General features: G+C 46.2%; 1 protein-coding gene across 1 annotated transcript in view; it reads left to right on the top strand.

The window, feature by feature from the left end:
• Positions 1-21,935, top strand: part of LOC126160067 (UNC93-like protein) — a 97,083-nt gene that overhangs the window by 29,401 nt on the left and 45,747 nt on the right. Inside the window, exons 2-3 of the mRNA XM_049916885.1 lie at positions 11,454-11,740; positions 17,982-18,180. Coding sequence (XP_049772842.1) covers positions 11,454-11,740; positions 17,982-18,180 — 486 coding nt within the window. The remainder of the gene's footprint in view (positions 1-11,453; positions 11,741-17,981; positions 18,181-21,935) is intronic.

The following is a 21,935-nucleotide window of genomic DNA, read 5'->3' as shown; positions in this document are numbered from 1 at the left end:
TGGCTTAGGGAAGTCTGGGAAACCAAGATGTCCGGCTTCTTGCTGCAAAAGCGAGAGTGGCAAGTGATGAAGAACCTGCGCCACCAAAACACATTGAAAAGAGCAGTTAGTCGTCCAGATGGCCTGATATACGACCCACAGGCACAAACGGAACTGTATCCCGACGCATATCAACAGCAGATGACAACTCCACCTCCATCGGCACAAGATGACGAAGCCCTACGCTATGAGGAGCAGGTCGTGACAGCCCCAGTGATCTTTCAGAATGAACCAACTCAATTTCGGGCACAGTTCGCCACTCCAGCGGAAGTTAAACAACTCATCCGTAACACGACCTTCAACTCGGCGGGACACGACTAGGTCACCAATGAAGACTTAAAACATCTTCCAACAAAGCCTCTGATCCTAATCACAAGAACAGTTGTCTTTAGGCCTATTCTGGATACTTCCCAGAGGCGTGGAAGATGGCGAGGTTGGTGCCACTACCGAAGGAAGGATCTCTCCCTTTCGAACAATTATCGCCCGATTAGTCTTATACCAACGCAGACGAAGAACTTCCAACGGGTATTACTCAAAGGACTAGAAGAAACTATGGTACACGATAACGTGATCCGATCGAGACAGTTAGGATTCCAAAGTAAACTCTCCGCTGAACTTAAACTCCTCCGCATTACCGAAACCATACAAGACAACTTTAATAAACGATATTCGACAATTAGAGTGTCCTTGGGCCTCGAGAAAGCTTACGACAAAGTATAGCGTGAAAGCTTAATTGTCAAGCTGAACCAAAGCACCACCATAAACGACTGCTACGTTTGGTAAGTTCCTTCAAGACAGGAAATTGTATGTGCGCATCGACGACAAGTACTTTGTCAAGAACCCAGTACATGCCATTATCCCGCAGGGATCTATAATCTCGCCAGCACTTTTCAACGTCTATATCAATGACGTACCTACAGTTCTGTATGTGTCAGTTAGCCTCTATGCGGTCGATATAGCATTTTTAACAACAGAAAGAAAATCAGGTCAAGGCATTGCGAGATTGCAACAGTAACTGGATCTCATTGAGCAGTGGGCACATTACATAATATTACTATCAACGCAGATAAAACAGTGGCCATTATTCTGCCAAGACGCCGATCAGTCATCCTTACCAGGCTCCACATCGGAAACCAACCCATTCCTTGGTCGCCCGTGGAAAAATACCTGGAGGTTTACCTGAACACGTAGTTACTCTTCACCCATCTCGTCGCAGAAAAGAAGAAAGCCGGACTAAGAATGTTGAGACCTCACAACCACTTCGTCAGGAGTAAGGATCTGAATGTTGCCACGAAGATGAGACTATACCGAGCCACGGTGGAGCCCACGTTGCTCTATGGAGCGACTTCCTGAGGCACGACATCCGACACCAAGACGCTTCAAGTCATGCAAAACAAATGCCTCCGATTGACACTCAGACCACACTGGAGAATAAGGACAAAGGAACTCCACGATGCGCTCCACGCAAATTACCTGCACCAAAAAATGCAGGAAAGGTCCCACAAGCTGTTTGACAAGATCGGCGCTCTACACCACACCACTCTTCAATTAGCGCCTGTAGGCACGATCTTTCCCCAACAATAGCTCACATATAAAGTGGTACGATCCATCCTGGCAGAGGATGGAGTTGCACCAGCAGGACACTAAATAGTGGAACCATGGCTAAGAGTGCGCAGTTAAGGAATAGCCGTAAATATCTGGTTATTATCAATGTTGTTGTTGTTGTGGTCTTCAGTCCTGGGACTGGTTTGATGCAGCTCTCCATGCTACTCTATCCTGTGCAAGCTGCTTCATCTCCCAGTACCTACTGCAGCCTACGTCCTTCTGAAGCTGCTTAGTGTATTCATCTCTTGGTCTCCCTCTACGATTTTTACCCTCCACGCTGCCCTCCAATACTAAATTGGTGATTCCTTGATGCCTCAGAACATGTCCTACCAACCGATCCCTTCTTCTGGTCAAGTTGTGGCACAAACTTCTCTTCTCCCCAATCCTATTCAATACTTCCTCATTAGTTATGTGATCTACCCATCCAATCTTCAGCATTCTTCTGTAGCACCACATTTCGAAAGCTTCTATTCTCTTCTTGCCCAAACTATTTATCGTCCATGTTTCACTTCCATACATGGCTACACTCCATACAAATACTTTCAGAAACGACTTCCTGACACTTAAATCTATACTCGATGTTAACAAATTTCTCTTCTTCAGAAACGCTTTCCTTGCCATTGTCAGTCTACATTTTATATCCTCTCTACTTCGACCATCATCAGTTATTTTGCTCCCCAAATAGCAAAACTCATTTACTACTTTAAGTGTCTCATTTCCTAATCTAATTCCCTCAGTATGATCCGACTTAATTCGACTACATTCCATTATCCTCGTTTTGCTTTTGTTGATGTTCATCTTATATTCTCCTTTCAAGACACTGTTCATTCCGTTCAGCTGCTCTTCCAGGTCCTTAGCTGTCTCTGACAGAATTACAATGTCATCGGCGAACCTCAACGTTTTTATTTCTTCTCCATGGATTGTTTCCTTTACTGCTTGCTCAATATACAGATTGAATAACATCGGGGAGAGGCTACAACCCTGTCTCACTCCCTCTATATACTCCTTCCACTTTTCTGCTTTCCCTTCTTTGCTTAGAAATGGGTTTCCATCTGAGCTCTTGATGTTCACACAAGTGGTTCTCTTATCTCCAAAGGTCTCTTTAATTTTCCTGTAGGCAGTATCTATCTTACCCCTAGTGAGATAACCCTCTACTTCCTTACATTTGTGCTCTAGCCATTCCTGCTTCGCCATTTTGCACTTCCTGTCGATATCATTTTTGAGACGTTTGTATTCCTTTTTGCCTGCTTCATTTACTGCATTTTTGTATTTTCTCCTTTCATCAATTAAATTCAATATTTCTTCTGTTACCCAAAGATTTCTACTAGCCCTCGTCTTTTTACCTACTTGATCCTCTGCTGCCTTCACTACTTCATCCCTCAAAGCTACCCATTCTTCTTCTACTGTATTTTTTTCCCCCATTCCTGTCAATTGTTCCCTTATGCTCTCCCTGAAACTCTGTACAACCTCTGGTTCTTTCAGTTTATCCAGGTCCCATCTCCTTAAATTCCCACCTTTTCGCAGTTTCTTCAGTTTTAATCTACAGGTCATAACCAATAGATTGTGGTCAGAGTCCACATCTGCCCCTGGAAATGTCTTACAATTTAAAACCTGGTTCCTAAATCTCTGTCTTACCATTATATAATCTATCTGATACCTTCTAGTATCTCCAGGGTTCTTCCATGTATACAACCTTCTTTCATGATTCTTATTATCAATCATTATTATCAATAGGAAAACAAAATTATTTTAGGTTTATATTTATTAACACAAACTCTACTTATTCAGAAAACTACAGCAGCAGAGAGGTAATACTTTCATTGAACTTTTCGAAAATACAAAAAACGGGAAATGCGCACTCTTACATTCACCTGCGCTTAAGAGTACGCAAAACATGCCCAGAGTACGCATTTAGCAAATGTCACAAATGAACGCAATATCATTTTCAAATGAAGAGCACTCAGTGCTCTGGATTCCCTCTCGAAGCGCGAAAAATCTATGTTCTCTATTCACGGCTTTCTGTCTTTTTTCCTAAAGCAGACTCTTTCGTAGCTAGAGCAGCGACAACCATTGTTTGCCGTCTCCATTTTCGCCGGCCTCTGTGACCGAACGGTTCTAGGCGCTTCAGTCCGGAACCGCGCGCCTGCTACGGTCGCAGGTTCGAATCCTGCCTCGGGCATGGATGTGTGTGATGTCCTTAGATTAGTTAGGTTTAAGTAGTTCTAAGTCTAGGAGACTGATGACCTCAAATGTTAAGTCCCATAGGGCTTAGAGCCATTTGATTTGTCTCCATTTTCAGTTTATTGTCTGGCGTCAGTGTAGATGAGATTCCTGACCGATTTTCGTACTTACTTTGAAGTGATTCAGAAACAAAACCTATCCTTCCGACTCCACAACGCAAATTTGCAGTAGTGCCCAAACAAAGACCGAGCTAGATGGCACAATAGTTAGCACACTGGAATCGCATTCGGAGGGACGACGGTTCAAACCCCCGTCCGGCCACCCTGATTTTCGTATCCCGTGATTTCCATAGATCACTTCAAGCAATACCGGGATGGGTTCTTTGAAAGGGTACGGCCGACTTCCTTTCCCATCCTTCCCTAATCCGATGGGACCGATGACCTCTCTGCTTCGTCCCCTCTCCCAAATCAACCAGCCAACCCTAAAGAGAACTCACGCACCCTTTGGGGACGTAATTTGCGCGCTCTTTCGTAGTGAAAGAATGATTCCAAGCCAAGTCAACAGATAGCAGCCCAGGTCTCATTGTCAACACATGTGGATGCAGTATGGTAATTTGCAAGCCAGCCTTTCAAAATGGAGTTAAGTATTAAAGGCTATTGCTCTTGTGTTCTGTGTATAACTTATGCAACACTGTACCAGAACTACAACAAGACAGCTGAAAAGTTATTCTTACCTGTTTCACTTGGGAAACAAGACCTCTTCAGACAACTTCTGCGTGGTGTTCCTGATACCAGGCTGAAAACAACTACGTCAGTGTCGAGCTGATCAGTTTAGTCAGCTGTCAGGAACACAAGCTGCGCTCTCTTTGGGACTGCGCACTCTTTGGTACCTTTACCCTAACCTCATTTAAAGTATGAATCATAGTAAAAACAATAACCAAAATTAAATAATATAAAACAAAACAATAACGTCCACCATCTCTACAGGCGAAACCAATCCGCTGTATGCGCAACACCTGTAAACAAATAACAATAAATAAAGTCTGAAACCTCTCACTTACTTAACATACAGGCGGCAAAATCTCCATAGGTGATAAGGCTCCAACGCAACCCCGCCCCCCCTCCGCACACACACACACACACACACAAACCGCAAGCGTGAGTGTAGTTTTTAGATAGTTTCCGACACTCTTTTACGTAAATGCTGGGCTAGTCCCCGAATTATAGGCCAGCAAAACGATGCGCAGTTAAACTACTACCATAAGTCACATACAGACGGCGCATACGACTTTCCTTCCTTACGTTACCTTGACAACTATGACGTGAAAAACACATCCAGCCACAAAGTTACATAAAAATTAAATTTGACAGATCTTGAAACAACTTATCTTGAACTGGACGGTCTAAACGCTAGGGAAAAGAAAAGAAGGGTATATCTGTGCAGTCCGCAGCTCGTGGTCGTGCGGTAGCGATCTCGCTTCCCACGCCCGGGCTCCCGGGTTCGATTTCCGGCGGGGTCAGGGATTTTCTCTGCCTCGTGATAACTGGGTGTTGTGTGATGTCCTTAGGTTAGTTAGGTTTAAGTAGTTCTAAGTTCTAGGGGACTTATGACCACAGCAGTTGAGTCCCATAGTGCTCAGAGCCATTTTATATCTGTGCACAGTATTATGTACCCCGGCCTCTCAAATGGTTCAAATGGCTCTGAGCACTATGGGACTTAACTTCTGAGGTCATCAGTCCCCTAGAACTTAGAACTACTTAAACCTAACTAACCTAAGGACATCACACAACATCCATATCCGAGGCAGGATTCGAACCGGCCTCTCATCTCAGAACGAAGTTCTTATCGAAAAATATAATTAGGTATATAGTTATAACAGAAAAGTCACATAATTCCACCATATTTTTCCAGATGAGCTCGTACTCTTCCTGCCGAGTGGTTCTAGGCGCTTCAATCTGGAACCGCGCGACCGCTACGGTCGCCGGTTCGAATCCTGCCTCAGGCATGGATGTGTGTGATGTCCTTAGTTTAGTTAGGTTTAAGTAGTTCTAAGTTCTAGGGGACTGATGACCTTAGATGTTAAGTCCAATAGTGCTCAGAGCCATTTGAACCATTTTTTGTACTCTTCCTCTAGTGATGTCGACATTGACAAACCATAACCGTATGTTTCTTCGTATATGCTGTGTTCAGCTACGGCATAGATGAATTTCTCTATTAATTGTGTGTGTTTGGGGGGGGGGGGGGGCGGTGAATGTGAGGTTGCGTAAGCTGAGACGAACGGCAGTGAAGACTTTTGGTACCTCAGACAGTAAGGTCGACTTGCAGTAGATGTCAGAGTGATACCTTGTGCTTTTATTCAAATTAATCACCTATAAATAACTTTAATAAAAGGGTAGCTATACCGACTTCAGCCCGTTTTGACCTTAATTTGACCTTCAAGGTCACCACCTGATGTATGTACATGTTTTTCTTACTGCACACAGTGGCATTTGAAATCACAGCACCATCACGTTATAATTAGAACTCCAGTTAGTCAAATACCGGGTTATCAAAAAGTCAGTATAAATTTGAAAACTTAATAAACCACGCAATAATGTAGATAGAGCGGTAAAAATTGATGCACATGCTTGGAATGACATGGGATTTTATTAGAGAAAAAAAACAAAGTTCACAAAATGTCCGACAGATGGCGCTGGACAGCAAAACGTCAGTGACTGCGCATGACAATCGTGTATAAAAGGAGCTGTAATGAGAGAGAGGATCCTCCTGGTCACGATCGTGTCACCTACCGTCACCTTCGTGAAGCTCCTGTCTCTTTCCTCTCCACCCTGGCCAGGCTCTACCATGTAGTCCTGTCCACCAGTTACTATCCCGACCTGTGGAAAACATCCCGTATCCTCATGTTCCTTAAACCTGGCAAACCGCCGTCCGCCGTCTCCTCCTACCGTCCCATCAGCCTTACCTCGGTCTTCAGCAAGGTCCTGGAATCTATCCTCACCCGACGCATCCACCAGCATCTCCGCCAGCATCGCCTCCTTCCCGTTACCCAGTGTGGCTTTCGGCCGTCCTTCTCTTCCGACGACCTTCTCCTTCACCTCACTCATCTCCTTTCCGAACAGCTTAATTCCCATCGCTCCGCAATCTTCCTCTCCCTGGACCTCGAACGTGCATATGACCGCGTATGGCAGTCCGGTCTCCTCTTCAAGCTCCAAACCTTCGCCCTTCCCATTAACTACGTCCGTCTGATCGGCTCCTTTCTCTCCCGCCGTCCTTCCTATGTCACCATCCATAACACCGATTCCTACACCTTTTTCCCCTCTGCCGGTGTGCCCCAAGGCTCCGTCCTCTCCCCCCTTCTGTACCTTTTGTACACGGCGGACATGCCGCCGCCGTCAGCCCCCGTCCACCTTCTCCAGTTTGCCGATGACACCACCTTCCTTGCCCTTGCCCCTACCCTACAGCGCTCCCAACACCTTCTCCAATCCCATCTTGACCGGTTCACCGCTTGGTTCAACCAGTGGTTGCTCAAGGTCAATCCCTCCAAAACCCAGGCGATCATTGTAGGCAAAACCACCCCTTCCTTCTGCCTCCTTGATTTCTGTCTCACCATCTCACCGTCCTATCGCCCTCACTCCCACCCTTAAGTACTTGGCGTCACCCTCGACCGTCGCCTCTCCTGGACTCCCCATCTCCGGACAATCCAAGCCAAGGCACGTTCCCGCCTCCGTCTCCTCAAGCTCCTTTCCGGCCGTACGTGGGGTCTGGACCCCTCCACAGTCCTCCACACCAATAAATCCCTCATCCGCCCTATCCTTTGTTACGCCCATGCAGCCTGGATCTCCGCCCCCCCTACCTTTTATAAATCCCTCCAAATCCTTGAACGCAATGCTCTCCGCCTTGCCTATCGCATCCGTCTCCCCTCCCCCACGCGGATCCTGTATGATCTCATCACCTTCCCCCACCTCCTCCTTTTCCTTGAAATGATACGGATCCTGTACACCTCCTGTAAACTTGATCCTCCTCACCCGCTCGTCTCCCCGATCCTCTCCCACCCCCGCCCGCTGCCGCGCCTGTATTCGCACGTCCCACCCGGTCTCCATCTCTCCACCCTCCTTACCCTCTCCCAAGGTGGCTTCCGCCAGCTCCCCCTCCCTGATGATGCCCTCCTCCCCTCCATCTACCCCTCCTACCAACTTTGATCCTCCCGCCCTCCTCCTGTGCTTGCTCCTCTGGGCACCCTCCCTCCCTTCTCTCCCTTTCCCTCCCTCCTCCTTTTCTCCCCCCTCCTCCCCCGGGCTTACCCTCCCCTGTCCCTCTCCTCCTGCCCCCGTCTCCTCGGCCATTGGCATCCTTTTTCTCCCCTCTCCCCCACCTCACCCCTGTTCACCTCTTGGCAGGTCCCCGGACTCGCACACGCTAAGTGGACATTCGCGCGCCGGAGATCACCGCCAACAGTGTTTCGTGTGTGCCGTCGTGTTTAGTGCTCAGTGTTCACCGTCACACTCCATCGTTCACCAGTGCCATTGTCATCTTCAGTGTTTGTGTGTCGTCTCATCAGTTAGCAGTGTGGATTATCGACGAGTGTGACCGGCTCCGTGTTTGTCTCTATGTGTCTCCTGTTTTATTGCCCACCATTCTGTCACTTAGGTGTCTTCTCACTGTTTTTGCTCCTTGTATATTCTATGGCTGAAGAGCAGCTTAGTGTGCTGCTGACAGCCTGCCTGTTGTACACGTTTAAAATAACAATAAAGTAAAAAAAAAAAAAAGAGAGAGGATCAGATGCGCCAGCGGTTGCAGCATGTTGACGTTACCTGATAAGGCGCTTTTAGTGAAGCTGTATTATCAGAATGGGGATGTGCTAGTTCAGCGTTACGATCCTATCGCCATAGGAAGGGGATTCGAACGGGTAAAGTTTCATTGACAAATGCAGCAGTGGTGAGAATGATTTCGAAGTTAGAAACCACGGGTTGTTTAGACGATAGACCCCGTAGTGACCGACCGAGCACAAGGCATAATGCTGTTGAGACAGTTCAGGAAGAAATGGAGACTGTAGCGGGTTCGTCTATGCACGGGGAAGTCGCACCGGCATTCCAAAACAATGCTGTTTGGTTGGCACTCAGGCGTACCCTCCGATGTTATCCGTACGAAATCCATCGGCATCATGAACTGTTACCTGGCGATTTAGTGAAGCGGAGGGCATTTGCGGTGTGCGCGTTTCAAAAGATGGCGGAAGATGACGATTGGTTGAGTAACGTGTTGTAGACCGACGAAGCTTATTTCACGCTCCGAGGGTCTGTCAATGCCCACAACTGCAGAATTTGGGCTACGGAAAATCCTATAACTGTCGTGGAAACTCCATTGCACGACGAGAAAGTCACGGTATGGGTTGGATTTACCACATCTAATGTTATCGGGCCTTTTTTCTTCGAGGAAATGCGTTTGTAACTGCTACCGTGACTGGTGAGAAGTACGCCGATATGTTACAGAATCGCATCATCTCGAGCCTGGCTGATAAACAACTGCTGGAACATACGATGTTTATGCAGGATGGCGCTCCACCCCATATTGCTAGACGCGTGAAAGATCTCTTGCGCGCGTCGTTTGGTGATGATCGAGTGCTCAGCCGCCACTTTCGTCATGCTTGGCCTCCCAGGTCGCCAGGCCTCACTCAGTCCGTGCGATTATTGGCTTTGGGGCTACCTGAACTGGCAAGTGTATCGTGATCGACCGACATCTCTAGGGATGCTGAAAGACAACATCCGACGTCAATGCCTCACCATAACTCCGGACATGCTTTACAGTGCTGTTCACAACATTATTCCTCGACTACAGCTATTTTTGAGGAATGATGGTTGACATATTGAGCATTTCCTGTAAAGAACATCGTCTTTGGTTTGTCTTACTTTGTTATGATGTTGTTGTTGCGGTCTTCAGTCCTGAGAATGGTTTGATGCAGCTTTCTATGCTACTCTATCCTGTGCAAGCTTTTTCATCTCCCAGTACCTACTGCAACCTACATCCTTCCGAATCTGTTTAGTGTATTCATCTCTTGGTCTCCCTCTGCGATTTTTACCCTCCACGCTGCCCTCCAGTACCAAATTTGTGATTCCTTGATGCCTCAGGACATGTCCTACCAACCGATCCCTTCTTCTAGTCAAGTTGTGCCACAAACTTCTCTTCTCCCCAATCCTATTCAATACCTCCTCATTAGTTACGTGATCTACCCACCTATTCTTCAACATTCTTCTGTAGCACCACATTTCGAAAGCTTCTGTTCTCTTCTTGTCCAAACTATTTATTGTCCATGTTTCACTTCCATACATGGCTACACTCCATACAAATACTTTCAGAAACGATTTCCTGACATCCAAATCTAAACTCGATGTTAACAAATTTCTCTTCTTCAGAAACCCTTTCCTTGCCATTGCCAGTCTACATTTTATATCCTCTCTACTTCGACCATCATCAGTTATTTTGTTCCCCAAATAGCAAAACTCCTTTACTACTTTTAGTGTCTCATTTCCTAATCTAATTCCCTCAGCATCATCTGACTTAATTCGACTACATTCCATTATCCTCGGTTTGCTTTTGTGGATATTCATCTTATACCCTCCTTTCAAGACACTGTCCATTGCCTTCAACTGCTTTTCCAAGTCCTTTGCTGTCTCTGAGAGAATTACAATGTCATCGGCGAACCTCAAAGTTTTTATTTCTTCTCCATGGATTTTAATACCTACTCCAAATTTTTCTTTTCTTTCCTTTACTGCTTGCTCAATATACAGATTGAATAACATCGGGGAGAGGCCACAACCCTGTCTCACTCCTTTCCCAACCACTGCTTCCCTTTCATGCCCCTCGACTCTTATAACTGCCATCTGGTTTCTGTACAAATTGTAAATAGCCTTTCGCTCCCTGTATTTTACCCCTGCCACCTTCAGAATTTGAAAGAGAGTATTCCAGTCAACATTGTCAAAAGCTTTCTCTAAGTCTACAAATGCTAGAAACGTAGGTTTGCCTTTCCTTAATCTTTCTTCTAAGATAAGCCGTAAGGTCAGTATTGCCTCACGTGTTCCAACATTTCTACGGAATCCAAACTGATCTTCCCCGAGGTCGGCTTCTACCAGTTTCTCCATTCGTCTGTAAAGAATTCGCGTTAGTATTTTGCAGCTGTGACTTATTAAACTGATAATTCGGTAAGTTTCACATCTGTCAACACCTGCTTTCTTTGGGATTGGAACTTTGTTATGATAATTATTGCTATTTTGATCAGATGAAGCGCCATCTGTCGGACTTTTTTGAACTTTTTTTTGTTCTAATAAAACCCCATGTCATTCCAAGTATGTGTGTCAATTTGTACCTCTCTATCTACATATTCTGTGATTTGTTCAGTTTTCAAATTTATACTGACTTTTTGATCAGCCGGTATGCACAAGGAAGTACAATGAATGGTTAGTTGAGACGCAGCCTATTTCTGAATCTATTGTGAACCATTCTGCCTCCGTGGTACGTTGCTACATAGACAATGGCCTGAGGTTGGCCCTAATTTCGTCATGTACCGGTACGTCTAGAAACACGTCAATCAAGACTGACGTGCCACGATTTGAAGCCTGTTTTTGGACGTGTGGCAGGTACCTGGGCTACAAGTGGACGCTGGCGGGCTGCATGTTGCTGTACGTGCCGTTCGTGGCGCTGCAGCTGTGGCCGCGCTACGAGACGCTGCTGCCCGCGGCCGCTGTGATGGGCTTGGCTAGCGGCCCCCTCTGGACGGCCAAGAGCGCCTACCTCAGCGCCAGCGCGCGGCGCTGGGCGGAACTAGCCGCGCGGCCCGCGGACCACGCGCAGCTGCGCTTCTTCGCAGTCTTCTACACCTTCTACAACTTCGCCCTCGTCTTGGGAAACGTGCTGTCGTTTTTAAGTGCGTGACCTAGCAAATTTCCTTATAACTTACTTATTTCCTGCTCACAGTTAATTTTTACTCACACTTTCCCAATCAAACTTTTCTACTCACAGTTATCAACCAACACTTATATTTAACAACACTTTCATTTAATTTCCACACATTCGTAGACACACCTTCCTACCCATTATTTCTACTGACACTTTATCACGCTTTTCGTATTCACACTTCCCTTTCTTTCTTTTATTTATTTACTTTTTTTAACAGGCGAGTTTGATGCTGCCTGTCACGACTTACTCTTCTGTGCCAACATTTTTATCTCAGAGTAGCACCTGCAAGCTACATTCCCAATTATCTGCTGGATTTATTCCAATCTCTGCCTTCCTCTACGGTTTTTTACTCTCTGCAGTTTCCTCCAATACCACGGAAGTAACTAACATATGTCCTTTCCAGAATGAGATTTTCACTCTGCAGTGGAGTGTGCGCTGATATGAAACTTCCTGGCAGATTAAAACTGTGTGCCGGACCGAGACTCGAACTCGAGACCTTTGCCTTTTGCGGGCAAGTGTCCTACCAACTGAGCTACCCAAGCACGACTCACGCCTCGTCCTCACAGCTTTACTTCTGCCAGTACCTATAGCACTTGCCCGCGAAAGGCAAAGGTCCCGAGTTCGAACCTCGGACCGGCACACAGTTTTACTTTGCCAGGAAGTTTCAATAGATGTCCTATCATCCTACCCCTTCTTCTTGTCAGTATTTTCCGTATGTTCTTTTCCTCTCCGATTCTACGGAGAACCTCCTCATTCCTGACCTAATCAGTCCACCTAATTTTCAACATTCTTATACAGCACCAAATCTCAAATGCTTCGATTCCCTTCTGTTCTGGTTTTTCCACAGTCCATGTCTCACTACCATAGAATGCAGTGCTCCAAACGTACAGTCTTACAAAGTTCTTCCTCAAATCAAGGTCTATCTTTCATGAGAGGAGACTTCTCTTGGCCAGAAATGCTATTTTCGCAAGTGATGGTGTGCTTTTTATGTCCTCCTTGATCCATTCGTCATGGATTATTTTGCAGCCTAAGTAGCAGAATTCTTCAACATCGTCTACTTCGTATCACCAGTTTTGATGTTAAATGTCTCGCTGTTCGGATTTCTGCTACTCCTCATTACTTTTGTCTTTCTTCGATTTATTCTCAATCCATATTCTGTACTCATTAGACTTTTATTCCATTCAACACTTCTTGCAGTTCTTCTTCACTTTCACCGAGGAGAGCAATGTCCTCAGCGAATCTTATCATTAACATTCTTTCAGCCTGAATTTTAATCCATCTTTTGAACCTTTTTTTTAAATTTCTGTCATTCCTTTTTCGATGTATGGACTGAATGTTTCTCGTTATGCGAGAAAACATGTACTCATCCCTAGTCTTGGAATATGGCGATATACAAGTGCATGGCTGGAGCAGCATTCATATTAAAATACCCTCTCAGTACTCACAATAACAATTAACTAACTGTCTGGTTCGTTTCTCCACAGTTGGAGCTCAACGACGCTAGTTCAATGTCAGCCGCAATGAACGCAGTGTTCACACAAGTTTCTCCTCTGCATCATACGGAGCGTTATCCACACCGTTCTGCACGTGACGCCAGTTCAGAGAAGAGTCCACGAAAATTTCGCTCTTGTCTTTCTCGTAGCCGAACTGTCTCCCCACCTGGGTTCTTTTGTTCTCCATGTCACGGCTTTTTTCGACCAATATGAGCTTTCCTCTTATTTTGTGGAGACTCTCTCTGCCAATCGCAAGGGCCCTACCATTAAACTGCATCGAAATCTCGGCACTTTACTCCTTCCTAGTTCGTTTCCGCCAATAGGACGTTTTGTGCCCACTCCAGACGCCTAAAAGTTACATGCATGCATCACATGTCTGTTCACCTGATCAACTGCGTCACTGGTTTTGTTCGTATCCATTTGGAATTCCAAAACACAGTTTTCTAAAGCTTCTTTCGGTCCTACTTCTGGTGACCCGTTACTTGCTCTCCAGTTTGCGTCACCTGTCCGGTCGCTGACTCCAGCCGCAGGGAGCCCCCTAAGAGGTTTTCGTGGAGCCTCCCATGGTGCGGCCTCTGCTGCTGTCTGCACCTGCTTCCACACAAAACGTTTCCTCTCGCTGCTTGTTTCACCTTCTGCTCATTGACATGCATTATGTAGGAGCAGTGTGTTAATACTGTCGATTGAGTGCCATCCCTTTTGCTTTACGTACTTATAGGCAAATCTGCTCCTTACTGCCTAAGTAAGTTAGGTGTCATATTCACCTTCCCATTACAATGTATAAAACTCTTATGTAAGGTGCGAAATTGACCTTCATTTATTCTGCCACCTTACAGGTTTGCTCGTCACATAGAAGCCACATGTCTGTGGAATAGCTATGAAGTAAACATATTGACTAATATACTTCCTGTGTGACGAATTTCTGTAACAGTAGTTAGACACCCTCTGTAGACGATTGTTGACACCGGCGTTAGCAACTTCCTCCCCTCAGAGTAACTTAGAATATGGACAGTTTTGTTGGTTTAAATCTAACTGAATACCTCAAAAATAACTTTCTGTTAGTGTTAAGTTCTCCTTAAAACTCAAAATGTGCAGTTTGCCTCCTTACGGTACATCATGTGCTGCAAAGTATTCACACACTTTTTCCGTATCAACCGACAACAGTGAAACAGATTGCACCACCGATACTAACTGTGGCTTGACGAAATAATTGCATGAAAAACTGCCTCTAAAAGGAAAAGATGTGAGCTATAAAGCATTAATAAAAAACATTAAACAACGTAATAAGGTATTTTAATTGGATCGCAAACTATAGCAATAGTTTTGTGCCATATTAGAGTAACAGAAAAGTCGTCATTTTAGGATAAGCTGTCGAGCGCGAAATGCAGATCATGGACATTTTTGTAGGTGCATCACTGGAGAACAGTAATGCATTTTATACCACCCAACGAGATCAGCGACAGCAGGCGCCTTCGACAAGGGGTGAGGGAACTTAAGAGTCACCGCGGCTGCTGCTGCCGGGGGTTGGTAAATGGGCCCTATATACTGTGGCGTGTGTGGCGTTCAGAGGCAGACAGTCCGCCAATCAATCGGTTATTATTATTGGGTGGAACTATTATTACCGGTGTGTCAGAAAGTGAAATAAGTTTTAGCACTGCTATCATTTCATTCATGACTTCAATATTTAGACGAAAGGCGCGATAAAAGTATAGCCGAGGATGGGTCTCGATCGCGAGACCTCGGGTTTTTTACCTTACTTTTTCGTCTCATTTTGCTTGTTATCGTTCGTTGGATTTGATCGGGGCGGACATCCCATGACGCCCGTTCACTCAGTTTTTTTTTTTCGTTACAGGGGACACCTAACCCTCTGACCGAACACACTGAGCCACCGTGCCAGAGTCACTAGTGGTCGGGGGACCACAGCCGGAACAAACTCCCTTGAACTGGAGGCAAGACTTCCTCCAGGAAGAGCCGCAGCATACAATACTGCCTGATGGTTCAGATGGCCGGACTTAGAATATACAGAGTTATTACAGATGATTGAAGCGATTTCACAGCTCTACAATAACTTTATTATTTGAGATATTTTCACAATGCTTTGCACACACATACAAAAACTCAAAAAGTTTTTTTTAGGCATTCACAAATGTTCGATATGTGCTCCTTTAGTGATTCGGCAGACATCAAGCCGATAATCAAGATCCTCCCACACTCGGCACAGCAAGTCCCCATCAATGAGTTCGAAAGCATCGTTGATGCGAGCTCGCAGTTCTGGCACGTTTCTTGGTAGAGGAGGTTTAAACACTGAATGTTTCACATAACCCAACAGAAAGAAATCGCGTGGGGTTAAGTCGGGAGAGCGGGAGGCCATGACATGAATTGCTGATCATGATCTCCACCACGACCGATCCATCGGTTTTCCAATCTCCTGTTTAAGAAATGCCGAACATCATGATGGAAGTGCGGTGGAGCACCATCCTGTTGAAAGATGAAGTCGGCGCTGTCGGTCTCCAGTTGTGGGATGAGCGAATTTTCCAGCTTGTCCAGATACACGTGTCCCGTCGCCATTTTGTCTCACTGCGCTCTCGAGCGCTCTGGCGGCAGAAACCTGAAGTGCGGCTTCAGCCGAACAAAACTTTATGAGTTTTTCTACGTATCTGTAGTGTGTCGTGGCCATATGTCAATGAATGGAGCTACAGTGAATTTATGAAATCGCTTCAATCATTTGTAATAGCCCTGTATATCAGTGTGACAGGTTATTTGTTCCAACTCTGATTGGCGGCGTCTCAGGCTCTGCAGCGGCCGGCCGCCGGCCATGTTTTGTCTCAAAGAGTGTATCTTTTAGTTCACACTGTCTGTGGTCTTGCCACTGTGATAACAATGGTCCCCATCAGATCACCGAAGTTAAGTGCTGTCGGGGTTGGTTGGAACATTTATGGGTGACCATCCTGGTCCACCGAGCGCTGTTGGCAAGCAGGGTGAACTTACCTCTCATGAGGCTAATTGAGTAGCTTCCTGACTGAGATATAACGGCCGCGGTCACGAAAACTGACAACGGCCGGAAGAGCGGTTTTCTGACTCCATGCCCCTCCATATCTGCATCCAGCGACACCTGTGGCGGAGGATGGCACGGCGGTCGGTCGGTATCGTTGGGCCTTCAGAGGCGTGTTCGGACGAAGAGAGAGTATACATTTAAGAGAGAGAGAGAGAGAGAGTATATACACTACTGGCCATTAAAATTGCTAGAATAAGAAGAAATGCAGATGATAAACGAGTATTCATTGCACATATATATTATACTATAACAGACATGTGATTGCATTTTCACGCAATTTGGGTGCATAGATCCTGAGAAATCAGTATCGAGAACAACAACCTCTGACCGTAATAACGGCCTTGATACGCCTGGTCATTGAGTCAAACAGAGCTCGGATGACGAGTACAGGTACAGTTGCCCATGCAGCTTCAGCATGATACCACAGTTCATCAAACGTAGTGAGTGGCGTATTGTGACGAGCCAGTTGCTCGGCCACCATTGACCAGACGTTTTCAGTTGGTGAGAGATCTGGAGAATGTGCTCGCCAGGGCAGCAGTCGAACATTTTCTGTATCCAGAAAGGCCCGTACAGGATCTGAAACATGCGGTCGTGCATTATCCTGCTGAATTGTAGGGTTCCGCAGGGATCGAATGAAGGGCAGAGCCACTGGTCGTAACACATCTGCAATGTAATGTCCCATGTTCAAAGTGCCGTCAATGCGAACAAGAGGTGACCGAGACGTGTAACCAATGGCACCCCATACCATCACGCCGGGTGATACGCCAGTATGGCGATGACGAATACACGCTTCCGATGTGCGTTCACCGTGATGTCGCCAAACACGAATGCGACCATCATGATGCTGCAAACAGAACCTGGATTCATCCGAAAAAATGACGTTTTGCCATCCGTGCACCCAGGTTCGTCGTTGAGTACACCATCGCAGGCGCGCCTGTCTGTGATGCAGCGTCAAGGGTAACCGCAGCCATTGTCGCGGAGATGACAGTCCATGCTGCTGCAGACTTCGTCGAACTGTTCGTGAATATGGTTGTTGTCTTGCAAACGTCCCTATGTGTTGACTCAGGGATCGAGACGTGGCTGCAAGATCCGTTACAGCCATGCGGATAAGATGCCTGTCATCTCGACTGCTAGTGATACGAGGCCGTTGGGATCGAGCACGAAGTTCCGTATTACCCTCCTGAACTCGCCGATTCCATATTCTGTTAACAGTCATTGGAACTCGACCAACGCGAGCAGCAGTGTCGCGATACGGTGAACCACAATCGCGATAGGCTACAATCCGACCTTTATCAAAGTGGGAAACTTGGTGGTACGCATTTCTGCTCCTTACACGAGGCACCACAACAACGTTTCACCAGGCACCTCCGGTCAACTGCTGTTTGTGTATGAGAAATCGGTTGGAAACTTTCCTCATGTCAGCACGTTGTAGGTGTCGCCAACGGCGCCAGCCCTGTGTGAATGCTCTGTAAAGCTAATCATTTGCATATCACAGCATCTTCTTCCTGTCACTTAAATTTCGCGTCTGTAGCACGTCATCTTCGTGGTGTAACAATTTTAATGGCCAGTAGTGTATTTAACATCATTTAGCTGCTATTGTATCATTACTTGTCAGAATTGGTGTTATACCTGAAGCGCCTTCCCCCGTGCTAACGCCGCAGTCCTCACGGCGGGAGGCACGGAGACGGTCCCTGGCGAGCTGTGCGGCGCCGACTTCTGCCCCTCTGACCGCGGCGCCGCCGCCAACCCCAACTTCCGACCGCCCTCGACCAGGCAGCTGATCACACTCTATGGGGTGCTAGTGGCCTGCATCGCCTGCGCCGTGCTGTTCGTCACCGTGGGTCTGCACCAGCTCCACAGGTACACACCAACCAGGCGTCTTTGTATCACTACCTGCACTTCTCACAACCAACTAGTATAACATACATGCCTCTTTTGTCCCTTCCTTTGTGTTAAGCTCCCACTCATCTGTTCAATGATGTTAGATTTGTCACTATTGTCATTCCTAAAGACAACCTCCTAATTGTACATACTTATACAACTACTCATCAGTACAGTTTTATGAGTGTTTCCGAGCAGGGGTATGCTTTCTCTAGATGGTGACAGCTAGAACTTTGTGGAAGACCACGGCTTATGTACTTATTGATAAAACAGTGAAAGACAAAAATAACTGAGCCATTTTAAGAGCACTATATGTACCATTACATTGTGTCTTGTATCGTTTTAATTTTGTTCTTTGCAAATAAACTTCTAGAATAGTTCAGATACTGTAAGGTAGCCCAGTAGGACGCGCATATTTCATGTTGGCTCAAGCTCACCCATATAGCTAATGCCTGAAAAGTTCTGTAGCTAGATTTCAACAAGACTTTAGAAGGGATCATCCTATTGAATTTCAGACAGACTGACATTTTGTTGCAGGCAACAGAGACGTAAGAGGGGCTTTCAACAGTTAATTCAACACAATTTTCTTGACCCATTTCGGCTTAAAAAATGCGGAATTTGTTACGCGACATCTTTGAATATTTCCGATCCAGCTCTTATAGTTTCATGAATTTCCGATAGTTGGCGGCTCTAGAACTAGCCTTCAAAATGGTGTCTGTAATGGAGGTGCGTTCGAATCAGAGAGCTATCATTAAGTCTCTTTTGGTGGAAATACAGAGCATCGCATATAATCATAGTTGCTTCTTGAATGCCTATGGAGACCTGGCAGTTAAAAAAACCACGGCAAGTCATTCGGCGAGACGTCTTTCACCATCGCAACAAGGTCGCGCTAACTTGTTCTGTATCCCGCATGTCGTCCAGACGCATTACAGCTGTGACTGCTGCAGTGTTGGAACGTGCGGACACTCTCACTCGAGATGACGGAAGACTCACAGCAAACACCTGGCGAATGGTCTTTTGGGACTGTATGGGGTTATTCTGTTTGATCCCCTCTCTCATGGTGCAATGACCAACTCTAAAGTGTATTGTGCCACCGTCAGGACATTGAAGAAACAAATTCATGTTGTTCGTCACCACAAACGTGCAAACAAATTTCTCCTTCTCCATGGCAATGCAAGACCTCACAAAGGTCTGTTCATAAAACTTTATTCGACTGTTCTTCCTCGTCCACCCTACAGTCAGGATCTCGCTTAGTGATTAAAATTCTTCTGGATGTGGAAGTATACGGAGCTGCCGAAGGTAAACTGGGACAAAAAGTGTACTGGAAACCAACGCACACTAATCGGTACCTGCACGCGGAGAGCCACCACCACCCAGCTCAAAAGTATTCTGTTCTGCATACGTTAACTTTCCGAGCCTACTCGATAAGCGATGAAAATGACATCAAAGAAGAACTAAAGGAGCTACAACACACGTTTCGAGCCAACGGCTATGATGAAAACATCATAAGAAAGGTAGCTAAAACCAAATGGAGCAGAACACGAGAAGAAGGCAAAGAAGAGAAGCTTCCACTGGTACACTTACCATATGTAAAAGCCGTCAGTGAACGGCTAGGCAACGTCCTCCGCCGACGAGGTTTCAAACCGATTTTTCGAAGCAGTCACAGGATCCACTAAATGATAGGTTCCACCAACAATCTTAACACTGCAGGTGTTTACGAACTACGGTGTGAGTGCGGACTGCCTACATAGGAGAAACAGGGAGACCTGTAGTTTACGAGTAGCAGAACACGAACGCTATGTACGATTACAACAACATAATAAATCGGCGATAGCGGAACAGCACCGTGACTGTGGACAACCTATCAGGTTCCAGGAAGCCCGAGTACTGAAGAAAGAATCGTGGATGCGAGAACGCAAAATACGGGAGGTGATCGAAATTATTAAGCAGCCTGACAACATCAACAGAAAAGATGGCTACAAACTCCCGGCGTCATAGCTGCCGGCCATCCCAGTCCAACGGGCCGCGAGCGCTCGCGGGGCAGAAGCTACGCGGGACACGGACGTATCTGCACAAACAGCTGTGGAGCAACTGTCAGTCCACTTCCCCGCACACCAGGAGGAAAACTTGCCGACCAGAAGCCGAACGCTGATTGGCGGACAGCTACCAATCGTTGACGACATGGACATCCACGAATAGCCTCTTTCCTTCCATCTTCCGTTACGTCATGACTACCCAATCATAATAGAGGGCCAATTAAAAGTTTTACAACCGTGACGTCAGACATCGATAGTCTGTAATAAATAGAAACACCTATCCCCAAGCAAAACCAACGGAACCCAACTCCCCTGGCGCAGAACCGCCAAGTATCTTGGCGTAACCTTGGACTCTCGTCTTACGTGGAAACCCCACATAGACGAGATCCATAGGAAGGTCTGCGCCAGAATGTCCATCCTGTACCCAATCCTCAACTCATCCAGCTCCCTTCCCTGCTCAGTAGGAGTGAACGTACACCAGGCCCTGATCCGGCCAGTCATGGAATACGCGTGTCCTGTCTGGGGATACGCGGCGAAGCAGAACCTGGACAAACTCCAGAGGCTGCAGAACCGCGCCCTCAGGAGGGCACTGCGTTTACCTCTTGGATTCCCCATTGACGATTTGCATGCCGCTGCTTAAATCCCACTCCTGAGAGAGCGTTTTCAAGACCTGGCAAGGGCCTTCTATGAAGGTTCTTCCAGGTCGGGAAACGCCCTCATCCACTCCCTAGGTCGGTATGACATGTCCCGCGATAAACACAATCGCCCCATGACGATCTTCGACGACTAAGTCGAAGAGAAAATCCCAATATCCATTCCCAAATCCTGCTCCTACCCAAATTACTACAATTATCTCGCCAAACCTCAGGCAAGTACCAGACACACACAGAACAATCATCACATTTCACAGACACCAAAAAGTACAGAAATAATCAAACACACAAGTACACAGGGGAGTAAAAGCCGAAAGGCTACAAACTCCCCCTCACACTTCCCCAAAGAGGGGAAAGTAATAGATGAGAGCAGCAGAAAGCAAAACCATTCGTGCCCTGAGGAAGGCCGTCGCAATTCGGCCGAAACGTCGGTTTTAGTTTATTATTGTTGTTAGTTTTTGGCAATGACGTGGCATAATACTCAGAAGAATTTTAATCACTACGACACCGGCCGCGGAAGCCTACGTTCTTACATCAGGTTCTCGCATCTTTCGACTTCCATCTGTTTGGCATAATGATTGATGCACTCGGCGGGAAACACTACGTGGATGATGGGAAGGTTATTACTGTTGACTCCGACACCGACCAGCAGAACTGTATCTTGCGGACATACAGACCTTTCCAGTAAGGTGGTGTAAGGCCATCGCACTGAATGTATATTAAGTCGAGAAGTAGGGGTTTGTAGCCAGAGGAGTGGGGAATAATATAGTGTATTGCAAAACCCTAATAAAACCAACCTGCTTTCAGAAAAAAAATGTCATCGAACGCCCCTCGTATGCTATTGGTTACATTCTAATTGTAATAGTCTTTTTAAGGAGTCGTAGTGTTCACGTCACGAAGAGTTATTCTTTCGAAAGCTGTTCAAAGACCTCAAGTTCGATATGTTTTTTTAGCACTTGTCAGCTTTTTGAACTGTATATAAAAACTCCAGTTTATTTAGCGTATTTTCACATCTTTTTTAACACTTTTCGTTGGTTATATTTTA

This window comes from Schistocerca cancellata, chromosome 1 (assembly GCF_023864275.1).
Source record: "Schistocerca cancellata isolate TAMUIC-IGC-003103 chromosome 1, iqSchCanc2.1, whole genome shotgun sequence".
NCBI lineage: Eukaryota > Metazoa > Arthropoda > Insecta > Orthoptera > Acrididae > Schistocerca > Schistocerca cancellata.
Note: the sequence above shows the minus strand (reverse complement) of the source record. Positions and strands in the feature narration are given on the sequence as shown.